This window comes from Salvelinus namaycush, chromosome 18, assembly GCF_016432855.1.
Source record: "Salvelinus namaycush isolate Seneca chromosome 18, SaNama_1.0, whole genome shotgun sequence".
Taxonomy (NCBI): domain Eukaryota; kingdom Metazoa; phylum Chordata; class Actinopteri; order Salmoniformes; family Salmonidae; genus Salvelinus; species Salvelinus namaycush.
The window spans coordinates 42,078,967-42,094,471 of record NC_052324.1 but is presented as its reverse complement, the minus strand read 5'-3'; the positions used below and the strand labels follow the sequence as shown (position 1 = coordinate 42,094,471).

Below are 15,505 nucleotides of genomic sequence, written 5' to 3'. Positions count from 1 at the left end.
AAAGACCACCTGGAACGCACCCAAAATGATGGAATCAATGAAACAATGGATGAATAGACTACATATCTGGCGGTTTGAAGCACGTCTATAAACGTACTCATAAGCATATTATTTATTTTATACAAATTTGATCTTTAAATTATGTAGTAGCCTTTTGGCGAACGCACATGCGGAGTGTTTTTGTCACTTCCTGCCAGCTACGTTTGGCTAGTCACTTCCTTGAAGAGTTCTGATTTGAGGATTCGTTGATCTCAAATCATGCATCTGCGCAGTACTTCCCAAGACTGGCTCTTCCGGTATCTTCACGATCCCACTCAGCTCAGCTGTCATTCTTATTTGCAAACAAAGATCCCGTGCTCGGATGTTTGCAGCTCCACCGCCCGTCCACCCAGTTTGTCACTTGAATAGTGCCGTCATCGGTTAAAATGGGAGAAAACGGCGACACCGAGATCATAGAGCATCATGTTGACGAGGAGATGGAGAAAAAGAGGATATTAAGAAGCCATGGCTCTTCGTTCATGGAGAGTGTTACACCGTCGGAGAGGGATGGACACAGTAGTACGCAGTCCTCCCACAGGCTACTGGCGTACAGTGATGCGCTCATCTCAATCATAGCCACTGTTATGGTAGGTAGGGAGAAGCAGGGACATTTTAAGAAACTCTGAGGACATAATGTACTGTAACGACCCTGGGTTTATAAGCGCGGAAATCGACTCTGCCGCACGAGCATGCTTTTGCGGCACAGTCGATAGCGCGCCGGACCTCGGGCTAGAAGGTCGAGGGTTCGAGACCTGCTCCCTGCTGTTTCATTACAGTACATTTCTAGCCTGGTAGCAGTCTATTAACCATCGAAATCAAATTAAATTACTAGAGGGGCATAACTCATAAACCCTCAAAGTTCCAGAATAGGGTGAAAATGGCAGCCATTAGCCATGTTTCCATTCAATTGGTGACAGATTTTCATGCGAATATTCAAAAATACGCATTAAAAACAATGAACATGTTTCCATCAAATTGACCTGTTGTGAATTAAAAGCGTGTGCGTGATGACGTGGTGCACATAACTTTTGCGTTTCAATTCCCATGCACGGAATAAAAAAATATATAAATGAAATGTGTTTCTATCGCATTTTCAACTCTACTGATGGTTCTGTCACAAAATGTTGCGTTATATAGCGAATGTGCCCACTCTGATCTTGGTACGTGCGCTATAGCCAACAGCTCGCAGATACGGTGTGGGTAATAGTCTAGCTAGCTTGATTTGATTGTTATTATTTGTCAAGCGGCAACCAAGCGTCGATCATCATGTCACCTGAATAAGACCCTCGATATTTATTGGAATGGAGCAACAAGTTAATCACACTATTTAAAAAATATTTATATTTTAATGTTTATCTTTAACTCTGCATTGTTGGAAAATTACCCGTATGTACGCATTTCACTGTTGTGTACGAAGCATGTGACAAATACAATTTGATTTGATGTTATCTATGTATTTGCAGATATTACCTGTTGCACATACAAAGGTCCAAGATAACGAGGTAGGTAAACCTTGTAGTTACGCTATAATATATATGCAGGCTAATAACGCGATAACACACACATATATATATATATATATATATATATATATATATATATATATATATATATATATATATATAGCATAGAATATGTCCAATAATATATTCTGAAAATTGATTCAGAAACATCTGATGAAACGCTTAAATGAAAAGGTATCTCTGTCTGTCTGGTAGGAATTGAAGGAGAGTCTGCAGGTTCTGCTCACCACCAAGATAGCTGTGTACCTGATGACCTTCCTCATAGTGACCGTAGCATGGGCTGCTCATATCAGGTGAGGTCATAGGTCATGATTATCATATGCCCTGTTCAAATAATCCATTGTTTCTTGTTCTCTTGAGGTAAGCACAAAGTTAGCCTATATTGATTGGATAGGTGTAAGTTAAGGTTACCACAGGACTAGTTTCACCCATCAAACTCATTTAGATTGGATTAAGTAAGATGGCGCCGGAGCAGAAGACAGACGTTTTATGTGGCCCTCAGCTGTTTTTTTGTTTGTTTATCTGTGTTGTTTGTAACTTTTAAAAAAAACGTATTTTGTACATAATGTTGCCGCTACTGTCTCTTATGACCGAAAATAACTTCTAGACATCAGGACTGCGATTACTCACCACGGACTAGCAGAATCCTTTTTCTTCTTTCACGACTCTGACGTGCCCGACGCGAAGGATACACCGCTTCCTCGGGAACAGGCCCCGATCTGCGTGAAGAGGAGGCGGTGGGCCTCCTGAGAATTTGAAGATGGTCGAATAAACCCCCACTTCCCTCAATTCTGCTAGCAAACGTGCAATCTTTGGACAATAAAATCGATGAGTTACGTGGAAGATTAAACTACCAACGGGACATTAAAAACTTTAACATCTTATGCTTCACGGAGTCGTGGCTGAATGACGACAATATCAACATACAGCTGGCTGGTTATACGATGTACCGGCAGGATAGAACAGCGGCGTCTGGTAAGACAAGGGGCGACGGTCTATGTATTTTTGTAAATAACAGCTGATGCACGATATCTAAGGAAGTCTCGAGCTATTGCTCGCCTGAGGTAGAGTTTCTCATGATAGGCTGTAGACAACACTACCTACCGAGAGAGTTCTCATCTGTATTCTTCGTAGCTGTTTACATACCCCCTCAGTCAGAGGTTGGCACTAAGATAGCATTGAATGAGCTGTATTCCGCCATAAGCAAACATGAAAACGCTCACCCAGAGGCGGCGCTCCTAGTAGCCGGGGACTTAAATGCAGGAAAACTTAAATCAGTTAAATGTGCAACCAGAGGGAAAAGAACTCTGGACCACCTATACTCCACACACAGAGACGCATACAAAGCTCGCCTTCGCCCTCCATTTGGCAAATCTGACCATAATTCCATCCTCCTGATTCCTGCTGACAAGCAAAAATTAAAGCAGGAAGTACCAGTGACGAGATCAATAAAAAAGTGTTCAGATGAAGGAAATGCTAAACTACAGGACTGTTTTGCTAGCACAGACTGGAATATGTTCCTGTATTCCTCCAATGGCATTGAGGAGTACACCACATCTGTCATTGGCTTCATCAATAAGTGCATCGATGACGTCGCTCCCACAGTGACCGTACATACATACCCCAACCAGAAGCCATGGATCACAGGCAACATTCGCACTGAGCTAAAGGCTAGAGCTGCCGCTTTCAAGGAGCGGGACTCTAACCCGGAAGCTTATAAGAAGACCCGCTATGCCCTCCGACAAAGCATCAAACAGGCAAAGCGTCAATACAGGACTAAGATCAAATCGTACTACACCGGCTCCGACGCTCGTCGGATGTGGCAGGGCTTGTAAACTATTACAGACTACAAAGGGAAGCACAACCGAGAGCTGCCCAGTGTAATGAGCCTACCAGACGAGCTAAACTACTTCTATGCTCGCTTCGAGGCAAATAAAACTGAAACATGCATGAGAGCACCAGCTGTACCGGACAATTGTGTGATCACGCTCTCCGCAGCCGATGTGAGTAAGACCTTTAGAAAGGTCAACATTCACAAGGCCGCAGGGCCAGACAGATTACCAGGACGTGTACTGTGAGCATGCGCTGACCAACTGGCAAGTGTCTTCTCTGACATTTTCAACCTCTCCCTGTCCGAGTTTGTAATACCAATATGTTTTAAGCAGACCACCATAGTGCCTGTGCCCAAGAACACTAAGGTAACCTGCCTAAATGACTACCGACCCGTAGCACTCACGTCTGTAGCCATGAAGTGCTTTGAAAGGCTGATCATGGCTCACATCAACACCATTATCCCAGAAACCCTAGACCCACTCCAATTTGCATTCCGCTCCAACAGATCCACAGATGATGCAATGTCTATTGCACTCCACACTGCCCTTTCCCCCCTGGACAAAAGGAACACCTATGTGAGAATGCTATTCATTGACTACAGCTCAGTGTTCAACATCATAGTGTCCTTAAAGCTCATCACTAAGCTAAGGACCCTGGGACTAAACACCTCCCTCTGCAACTGGATCCTGGACTTCCTGGCCCCAGGTGGTAAGGGTAGGTAACAACACATCCGCCACGCTGATCCTCAACACAGGAGCCCCTCAGGGGTGTGTGCTCAGCCCCCTCCTGTACTCCCTATTCACTCATGACTGCATGGCCAGGCACGACTCCCAACAATATCATTCAATTTGCCGATGACACAACAGTGATAGGCCAGATCATCGACAACGACAAGACAGCCTATAGGCAGGAGGTCAGAGACCTGGCCGTGTGGTGCCAGGACAACAACCTCTCCCTCCATGTGATCAAGACAAAGGAAATGATTGTGGACTACAGGAAAAGGAGGACCGAGCACACCCCCATTCTCATTGACGAGGCTGCAGTGGAACAGGTTGAGAGCTTCAAGTTCCTTGGTGTCCACATCACCAACAAACTAACATGGTCCAAGCACACCAAGACAGTCGTGAAGAGGGCATGACAAAACCTATTCCCCCTCAGGAGACTGAAAATATTTGGCATGGGTCCTCAGATCCTCAAAAGGTTCTACAGCTGCACCATCGAGAGCATCCTGACTAGTAGCATCACTGCCTGGTATGGCAACTACTCAGGCTCCGACCGCAAGGCACTACAGAGGGTAGTGCGTATGGCCTAGTACATCGCTGGGGCCAAGCTTCCTGCCATCCAGGACCTCTATACCAGGCCATGTCAGAGGAAGGCCCTAAAAATTGTCAGACTCCAGCCACCCTAGTCATAGACTGTTCTCTCTGCTACCGCACGGCAAGCGGTACCGGAGCGCCAAGTCTAGGTCCAAGAGGCTTCTAAACAGCTTCTACCCCCAAGCCATAAGACTCCTGAACATCTAGTCAAATGGCTTCCCAGACTATTTGCAGTGCCCCCCCCTCTCACCACCTCATTACACCACTGCTACTCTCTGTTGTCATCTATGCATAGTCACTTTAATAACTCTACCTACATGTACATACTACCTCAAATAACCAGTGTCCACGCACATTGACTCTGTATCGGTACCCCGCCCCTGTATATTGTCTCGCTACTGTTATTTTACTGCTGCTCTTTAATTACTTGATGATGGTCACGTCTTTCTCTCTGTGTTTTTACAGGTTATTTCAAGTCATTGAACGTATTGATGACTGCCTTGCACTTCTCAACCTAGTAAGAACTACTGGTTCTCAAAACCACACCACCCTGCAGCACAGCACACCACCCTGCAGCACAGCACACCACCCTGCAGCACAGCACACCACCCTGCAGCACACCTCACCACCCTGCAGCACAGCACACCACCCTGCAGCACAGCACACCACCCTGCAGCACACCTCACCACCCTGCAGCACAGCACACCACCCTGCAGCACACCACATCACAACACAAAGGCTCAATTTGCCCCCCTTATATGGTGTGCCCACTTTGGGACATGAACCGTCAGGATATAACATCAAAGTACCGGGCCAGTTGGTCAGGATATAACATTAAACACCGGGCCAGTTGGTCAGGATATAGCATCAAAGCACCGGGCCAGTTGGTCAGGATATAGCATCAAAGCACCGGGCCAGTTGGTCAGGATATAGCATCATAGCACCGGGCCAGTTGGTCAGGATATAGCATCATAGCACCAGGCCAGTTGGTCAGGATATAGCATCAAAGCACCGGGCCAGTTGGTCAGGATATAGCATCAAAGCACCGGGCCAGTTGGTCAGGATATAGCATCAAAGCACCGGGCCAGTTGGTCAGGATATAGCATCATAGCACCGGGCCAGTTGGTCAGGATATAGCATCATAGCACCGGGCCAGTTGGTCAGGATATAGCATCAAAGCACCGGGCCAGTTGGTCAGGATATAGCATCATAGCACCGGGCCAGTTGGTCAGGATATAGCATCAAAGCACCGGGCCAGTTGGTCAGGATATAGCATCAAAGCACCGGGCCAGTTGGTCAGGATATAGCATCAAAGCACCGGGCCAGTTGGTCAGGATATAGCATCATAGCACCGGGCCAGTTGGTCAGGATATAGCATCAAAGCACTGGGCCAGTTGGTCAGGATATAGCATCATAGCACCGGGCCAGTTGGTCAGGATATAGCATCAAAGCACCGGGCCAGTTGGTCAGGATATAGCACCGGGCCAGTTGGTCAGGATATAGCATCATAGCATCGGGCCAGTTGGTCAGGATATAGCATCAAAGCACCGGGTCAGTTGGTCAGGATATAGCATCAAAGCACCGGGCCAGTTGGTCAGGATATAGCATCATAGCACCGGGCCAGTTGGTCTGGATATAGGACATGTCCTTTCATTAACTCACTAAAACAGTTTCACTTCTGTCATTGTAACGGTGGTATGATTCACCATGTAGTGAAGTCATGTGTTTTACTGTGGTCACAACATTCTAAACCTTCCCTTTTTCTCTTCTAGGCTTGTATGATGCTTATCACCTTTCTACCGTACACAGTGAGTCTGAATCATGTTTGATCAGTCAGTCAGGGGGATGTGAACTTTACACTGACTTACTGATAGGGTAAGGTATCACAATATTTTGTCCATGGCAAAATGAAATGGAAACATGAAGCAGACCAAATCGTTGGTCCTTGTAAAAAGCTGCTGTATGTAATATATTGCGTGTATTGCCTGGATAATAAATACATGTAATTCTGGATACCAACGTGTTTGTTACCAACATTAAGGCCGTTTTTTCCTAAACAAGTTAAATGTGCATTTTGTTTTGTATCGCGATACCGTCCCGGCCCTAACCGTTACCATACATATTTAAAATATGTTGCATATATTTTGCATGTTATCTGCTATCATGTTATCTACTGGTATGGTCCCGGCCCTACTGACTGGTTGGCTGGCTGGTATGGTCCCGGCCCTACTGACTGGTTGGCTGGTTGACTGGCTGGTATGGTTCCGGCCCTACTGACTGGTTGGCTGGCTGGTATGGTCCCGGCCCTACTGACTGGTTGGCTGGTTGACTGGCTGGTATGGTCCCGGCCCTACTGACTGGTTGGCTGGCTGGTATGGTCCCGGCCCTACTGACTGGTTGACTGGCTGGTATGGTCCCGGCCCTACTGACTGGTTGGCTGGTTGACTGACTGGTATGGTTCCAGCCCTACTGACTGGTATGGTCCCGGCCCTACTGACTGGCTGACTGGCTGGTATGGTCCCGGCCCTACTGACTGGCTGACTGGCTGGTATGGTCCCGGCCCTACTGACTGGCTGGTATGGTCCCGGCCCTACTGACTGGCTGGTATGGTCCCGGCCCTACTGACTGGTTGACTGGCTGGTATGGTCCCGGCCCTACTGACTGGCTGACTGGCTGGTATGGTCCCGGCCCTACTGACTGGCTGACTGGCTGGTATGGTCCCGGCCCTACTGACTGGTGGACTGGCTGGTATGGTCCCGGCCCTACTGACTGGCTGGTATGGTCCCGGCCCTACTTGACTGGCTGGTATGGTCCCGGCCCTACTGACTGGCTGACTGGCTGGTATGGTCCCGGCCCTACTTGAATAGGATGACTTGATGAAATGGGGAGTTGCTGTCTGAACTTGTTCAGTAAGAACACAGTCCCTTTTACACATCATTTGTTTCCCTCTGCAGTTCTCCCTCATGGCGACGTTTCCTGAGAACATCTTGGGAATCCTCCTGTTCTGTGCCTGCGTCATGGTGTTAGGCTTCATTCAGGTGAGGATACGGTCATTTCTTAACTCACAACCTTCCGCATCATTACATGTTGTTTTTCTTGCTGTAATTACACAGTAAAACTATAGTTGAATCCCCTCCCTCCCTCTCTACTTCCCTCCCCTCTACTCCCCTCCCTCCCTCTCTACTTCCCTCTCTACCTCCCTCTCTACTTCCCTCCCCTCTACTTCCCTCCCTCCCTCTCTACTTCCCTCCCCTCTACTCCCCTCCCTCCCTCTCTACTTCCCTCCCCTCTACTCCCCTCCCTCCCTCTCTACTTTCCTCCCCTCTACTCCCCTCCCCTCTACTCCCCTCCCTCCCTCTCTACTCCCCTCCCTCCCTCTCTACTCCCCTCCCTCCCTCTCTACTTCCCTCCCTCCCTCTCTACTTCCCTCCCTCCCTCTCTACTTCCCTCTACTTCCCTACTTCCCTCCCTCCCTCTACTTCCCTCCTTCCCTCCCTCCCCAGGCTGTTATAGTGGTGTACGGCTTCAGCCGCCCATTCCTGCTCAACGACCAGATCCAGGTGTCGGAGAACCAGGTGTTCTATAAACATCACATCCTGAAGGTCATCATGAGGGTCCCCATCATGTGCTTCTTCGCTAGTATCTTCTCATTCATCTTCTTTCAGATAGTAAGTTAGTCGTTTTCTTCTCTCGTCCTCTTTTTGTTTTCTCCGCTTCTCCCTTTTCCTCTTCTCTGGGACTAAAAAGTGAGCTGTGTATAGGGCAGTATTGTTAGAACTATTGCCCCAGTGAGGTATGCAGGGCAGTATTGTTAGAACTATTGTCCCAGTGAGGTATGCAGGGCAGTATTGTTAGAACTGTTGCCCCAGTGAGGTATGCAGGGCAGTATTGTTAGAGCTGTTGCCCCAGTGAGGTGTGTAGGGCAGTATTGGTATTACTATTGCCCAAGTGAGGTATGCAGGGCAGTATTGTTAGAACTATTGCCCCAGTGAGGTGTGTAGGGCAGTATTGGTAGAACTATTGCCCCAGTGAGGTGTGTAGGGCAGTATTGTTAGAACTGTTGCCCCAGTGAGGTATGCAGGGCAGTATTGTTGCCCCAGTGAGGTATGCAGGGCAGTATTGTTAGAACTGTTGCCCCAGTGAGGTGTGTAGGGCAGTATTGTTAGGACTGTTGCCCCAATGAGGTATGCAGGGCAGTATTGTTAGAACTGTTGCCCCAGTGAGGTGTGTAGGGCAGTATTGGTAGAACTATTGCCCCAGTGAGGTATGCAGGGCAGTATTGTTAGAACTATTGCCCCAGTGAGGTGTGTAGGGCAGTATTGTTAGAACTGTTGCCCCAGTGAGGTATGCAGGGCAGTATTGTTAGAGCTGTTGCCCCAGTGAGGTGTGTAGGGCAGTATTGGTAGAACTATTGCCCCAGTGAGGTATGCAGGGCAGTATTGTTAGAACTATTGCCCCAGTGAGGTGTGTAGGGCAGTATTGGTAGAACTGTTGCCCCAGTGAGGTATGCAGGGCAGTATTGTTAGAACTATTTCCCCAGTGAGGTATGCAGGGCAGTATTGTTAGAACTATTGCCCCAGTGCGGTGTGTGTGTGTAGGGCAGTATTGTTAGAACTGTTGCCCCAGTGAGGTATGCAGGGCAGTATTGTTAGAACTGTTTCCCCAGTGAGGTATGCAGGGCAGTATTGTTGCCCCAGTGAGGTATGCAGGGCAGTATTGTTAGAACTATTGCCCCAGTGAGGTATGCAGGGCAGTATTGTTAGAACTGGTGCCCCAGTGAGGTATGCAGGGCAGTATTGTTAGAACTATTGCCCCAGTGAGGTATGCAGGGCAGTATTGTTAGAACTATTGCCCCAGTGAGGTATGCAGGGCAGTATTGTTAGAACTGTTGCCCCAGTGAGGTATGCAGGGCAGTATTGTTGCCCCAGTGAGGTATGCAGGGCAGTATTGTTAGAACTATTGCCCCAGTGAGGTATGCAGGGTAGTATTGTTAGAACTGTTAACCCAGTGAGGTGTAACTTGACGGTCCATAGTCTCCTAGCGATGTCACAAAAACCTGTACCATCTTTTAATCTCGGTTAGCTCTTATCCCACTGAGTACACACGTCAGTTCAACATCTAGTTCTGATATACATTTTGATTCAAACAGTTTTTTTCCCAGTGGGATATCTGTTATCAATGTTTTGTTAGTCTGCTTGTATAAACTGCTTAATTAATTTAGTAATAATTCAATCAGTCTTAGCCTCTTGTAACAAGATGATCTCTTCAGTCCCATGTCATTACTGACGTTCTCCCGTTGTCTTTCAGTCCTATGTGATCCTAGCCATCGTAATCTTCCTGCCTTACATCTCCCAGTCTCTAAAATGGTGCCGCAGCAAAGCTATCGGTGAGTATGTTATACATGGACGCTAATTGCTACGTTTTAGGTTGCAATAAGGTTGAGATTCTTTATTATTTAGATTGTCTAATGTTGGGTATAAACAAATAACCTAACAGTACATTGAGGTTGAAGAAGACAGATGTTAACTACTGTTAAATTATAATATATTTAATTTGTAAGTTGAAGAGATCTGTTGTGTTCAGTCCAAATATATAGAAGGCCCCAGACTGCTGTTATACACCTGTGTGTTACACAGGTTATGTTGACTTTACTTCTGTATGTATGTGGACACCCCTTCAAATGAGTTGTTTTGGCTATTTCAGCCACACCCATTGCTGACAGGTGTATAAAATATAGCACACAGCCAGGCAATCTCCATAGACAAACATTGGCAGTAGAATGGCCTTACTGAAGAGCTCAGTGACTTTCAACGTGACACCGTCATAGGATGCCACCTTTCCAAGTCAGTTTGTCAAATTTCTGCCCTGCTAAAGCTGCCCTCAGTCAACTGAAATGGGTTTCCATGGCCGAGCAGCTACACACAAGCCTAAGATCACCATGTGCAATGCCAAGCGTCGGCTGGAGTGGTGTAAAGCTCACCGCCATTGGACTCTGGAACAGTGGAAACGCGTTGTCTGGAGTGATGAATCACACTTCACCATCTGGCAGTCCGACGGACAAATCTGGTTTTGGCGGATGCCAGGAGAACGCTACCTGCCCCAATGCATAGTGCCAACTAAAGTTTGGTGGAGGAGGAATAATGGTCTGGGGCTGTTTTTCATGGTTCGGGCACCTTAGTTTCAGTGAAGAGAAATCTTAACGCTACCACATACAATGACATTCTAGACAATTCTGTGTTTCCAACTTTGTGGCAACAGTTTGGGGAAGGCCCTTTACTGTTCCAGCATGACAATGCCCCCCTGCACAAAGCGAGGTCCATACAGAAAGGGTTTGTCGAGATCGATCTGGAGGTACTTGATTGGCCTGCACAGACCCTGACCTAAACCCCATCGGGATGAATTGGAACGCCGACAGCGAGCCAGGCCTAATCACCCAACATCACTAACGCTCTTGTGTCTGAATGGAAGCAAGTCCCCGCAGCAATGTTCCAACATATAGTGGAAAGCCTTCCCAGAGGAGTGGAGGATGTTATAGCAGCAAAAGGGGGGGGACCAACTCCATATTAATACCCAAGGTTTTAGAATGAGATGTTTGACGAGCAGGTGTCCACATACTTCCTGGTCATGTAGTGTATGTTGATGTGCTGTTACCTCTCAGGCCAGGTGGAGGAGACGCCAGATTCCATGATGTTTTATACGTACCATCCAAACGAACCCCTCAGCAAGGAGAGGGTGGAGGCCTTCAGCGATGGCGTGTTCGCTATCGTAGCTACTCTACTCATCTTAGATATATGGTTAGTGTTTTCTGTTTGAGCGGGCAGGCAGACGAAGATGAATATTGTTGTAATTTAAATGATGCTAATTTGTCAAATGTTTATTTAAGCAGGGAGGAGCCCTGTAAAATAATGATGGTAAAGATGATCATCTCTCCCCCCCCCCAGTGAGGACAATGTACCCGACCCAGTGATGGTCCAGAAACAGTATGGTGGGAGTCTGGTGGCGGCCCTGCAGAACTATGGTCCAGAGTACCTGGCCTATTTTGGCTCCTTCGCTACCGTGGCTCTCCTCTGGTTCGTCCATCACTCTCTCTTCCTTCACGTCACCAGGTAATACAGAACAAATTCAATTCATCAATTAAATATTGTTTTAATTATTATTATTTATTTTTTTACATCTGCATTTGTCAGGTTAAAGGCAAAGAAAATTAGTACATTAGAATTATACTGTTGTGTATTTGGGAAAGTTTTACTCACAATGACTGTGACGTGGGTGTTTTACCTTTACCTCAGTCTCTCTCTTTTCATCCAGGACCACTCGTTTCATGGGCCTCCTCAACACCTTCTCTCTGGCCTTCGTAGGGGGCCTGCCCTTGGCCTACCAGCTGACCCACGAGTTCCCCCGTAACTCCCGCAACGAGCTGGAGGCCATCCAGATCAGCTGCGTCATCATCTTCTTTGCCGGCGTCTTCCAGCTCGCCATCTGGGTGGCGGCGTTGTTCAGCGAACGCGAGACGCTACACCCTTATGTGCGTTACGGCGGCCGCGAGCACGCCTTCATGTTGGCCAAGCTGGCGCTGTACCCGTGCGTGGCCCTGGGGACCTTCTTCCTCACCTGTATTCTCAGTAAGTTCAGCGCGTCTATTTTCCACCTGATGGAGATTACGGTGCCGTTTGCTTTCCTGTTGCTGAGGCTGCTGGTCCGAGGCGGGCTGGCGCTGCTGCGCCTCATATTCTGCCCCGATGGGCCGGAGACGAGGAGTGCTCTGGAGGAAGAGGAGGAAGAGGAGGCTAGGATGCCCTTCAATACCATGATCACTTAGTGGTTGTCATCTAGCTAGATGGTCAGTTTGCTCTGGGTCTGTATTCACAAATGTTGCATAGTAGGAGTGCTGATCTAGGCTCAGTTTTGACATTTATATCATAATGTGTATATAATGAATAAGATTATATGGACGAGTGGGTAGCTGATCCTAGATCAGCTTTGTGAATACAGGCTCTGGACTGGGGACGTGGTCTGTCGGACAGATGTACAGTAGCTACAGCTCGTCTTGACCTCTGAGGTTGATTCCATTTGAACTGCACATTCAGTTTGTATTGATGAGTAATTTTCTTTTCAAATTGGTTTACGTAAGTCAAGTTTAAATGTCAAGTGAAATGGAATGGAATTGGTCCCACGGTAAGCTGGTAGTTAAGGGAAATGGCACTGAGCCAGAGAAGTGGAGAGTACAACCAATGTAATTGACAGCCCTCCATTTTTATCTGACTTCTTGAATAATGGTTTATTGTTTACCGTTGAGAATCTAGTCTGTTTGTGCCAACATTATATTCCAAACATGTTTGGCCTGACAAGGCACAGGGGTCGTGTTAAGAGTTCAGAAATCTGCATTTTAAACCATTTCACCTGCGTTTTTAATATTGAAAGTCAAGTTTCTGTTGTTGTTTGCTTCAATAGAGTGATCAGGGGCGTGCAGATATAGTTTTCCTTCACAGGAAATACATTAGTGCAACACATTCACAAAACAGCTTCATTTTCATCAGATGACAACAGAAGTGCAAACGCTATTTGGCTAGCAGTCACTCAAGTAAATGAGCTTACAATGAAAAAGCAAGGTATTTGTTTTTGCTAAAACGATGCATGGCCATCAGATTTCAGTTTATCACGGAAAGAATGTAGCCAGCTCCTAATGTTTTTCTTAAAGTTAATCATTGTACCGGAGAAAAGTACGCTACACAGTCAGAGCGCTGTCTTCTGATAAAATGCCCGCTGGTGAATTCTCATCCAAGTGGAGAAGTGCAACTGAAGGACAAAATTAGTCTGATTCTCGAGCAGAAATTACAATAAGAAGCATTTTAGAACTGCGTTTCCAAAACGCAACAAGATATTTCTCATTAAAAAGTATATATATATATATATATATATATATATATATATATATATATATTTTAAAGTCAGTTTAGAACAAATTCTTATTTACTCATGCGTTTTAAAATATATTTTTTTTGGGGGGGGGGGGCCGTGGTGAACAACGCAGAATTCTGCATTAACGTGACCCCTGAGGCAAAGGAGTGAAATGTTACCACAGACTGAATTTCAGGCTAGTTAATTTTGGGGTTTCATTCATTCTGAATATTCATGTCCACTTCCCAACATGCAGATAAACATGGAAGTCCTCATGTGCACTGCCCGTCCAACATTCACTCACTGCTCATATTGACCGAGTATAAATTCTACAAATAGTTTTTTTCCCCTTCCTATAACATGAAACAGTGAGTGAACAGCATGAATCTGACCAACAGGGTAACTTCACTTTTTTCAGTTCAGAATACTGTAACGACCCTGGGTTTATAAGCGCGGAAATCGACTCTGCCGTTTGAGCATGCTTTTGCGGCACAGTCGATAGCGCGCCGGACTTCGGGCTAGAAGGTCGAGGGTTCGAGACCCGCTCCCTGCCTGTTTCATTACACTGTAACGACCCTGGGTTTATAATACTATAATAACCGTCCACAGGAATGTACTCACAATGTGTTGTTGGGTCAGCTCATAATATTGCAAATCCCTATGCTGGGCATACACTACAATACTTCTAAAATCTTAACTTGGAATTGCTCACATTTCCCGATTGATTTTTTCTTTTTTTTCCTCCCTCGTCACAAATCTTTTAATTCCGTCCATGTTCAGCCCCAGGACGTGGGTGCTCACATTACACCGTGATTCCCTACTTGATCCCGCCCAGTGTTTTCTCCGTTGTCATAGAAATAAAATGTCATAACACAAACAGCTGTTTTATTGGAGTGCAGAAACCGATGGAGGCGCAGAATAAGGACTATATTAAATAATGACATGAAGTTGGTAGGAACGCAGATGTAATATTGGTGGAGTTCGGAGATTTCACGTTAAGGACCAATGGAATAAAAATGAAACGCTGGTCATCTAGGGGCATCGGGCCATGTAACACCAACTCACCCATTTGAAAAGGCAGCTGTGTTCTCTCCACAGCTCCACCAATCAGGCTCCCATCACCTCGGTCCACACCGGGCGTGTTGTTGCGTCCCTCTTTAGGTCTCACATGCGGCGTTCTCATTGGCATCAGACCCCTTGCCCAATCGCGTCGTACAGCACTGCTCATACGACAAGATGCACGACCAACATTTTAAGACATGTCAGAAAATGTAAAATCGGGATAGCCGACAAAGGTCTGGGGAACGGAAGAGCCGACATCCGTTGTGTCCTTGACCTCTCAAACGACGAGAATCCCGGCGTACTGATGATCCTAACCCAAGTTCATAGGAAATGTGTAGCGTATGCCTGGCATTAGCTGAAAAAGGTCCCATTTTGTTATGATTTAGTAGCATTCGTTCTGATCAGGCTAGGTTACATTTGTAAATGAAGTAAAAAAAAAAAAAAAAAAAAAAATGTATATGTTGTGCTTCATGAATAGCCATTTCTCATCTGTCCAGACAATATGCTGTACTCCTCAGAGTAGATTCATTTCAGAAATTATTTTACATTACTGGGCCATGTAAAATCAAATCATATAGTATGACATACAATGAAATGACCAAGACATGGTTGCAGACAGTGATTTATTTAATATAGATGTGCAATGTTACATTATATTGAAATGTAAAACCTTTTTTTCTCTTTCGCAATATTCTGAATGTGACGGTTCCCCCCCCCCCCTATAAAAAGGTCAGAGGTCACTGTTAATGCTGCAATACTGTTTTGTGTTTTGATGTTGAAAAAACACTTTAATTCAGAATGCCTCAGTGTTGTCTGCTTTTAGAGCTCAAGTAA

At 46.2% G+C, this 15,505-nt stretch overlaps 1 protein-coding gene across 1 annotated transcript; it reads left to right on the top strand.

Moving 5' to 3' along the window:
• The first annotated feature begins 299 nt into the window (after window positions 1-299).
• Window positions 300-15,124, top strand: tmem175 (transmembrane protein 175). The gene is made up of 11 exons (XM_039013834.1): window positions 300-626; window positions 1,503-1,541; window positions 1,758-1,855; window positions 5,177-5,228; window positions 6,484-6,519; window positions 7,666-7,749; window positions 8,215-8,379; window positions 10,019-10,097; window positions 11,370-11,505; window positions 11,653-11,817; window positions 12,020-15,124. Exons 1-11 carry the CDS (start codon window positions 426-428, stop codon window positions 12,528-12,530), a joined length of 1,566 nt encoding a protein of 521 aa, XP_038869762.1. The 5' UTR covers window positions 300-425; the 3' UTR covers window positions 12,531-15,124.
• The last annotated feature ends 381 nt before the right edge of the window (window positions 15,125-15,505 follow it).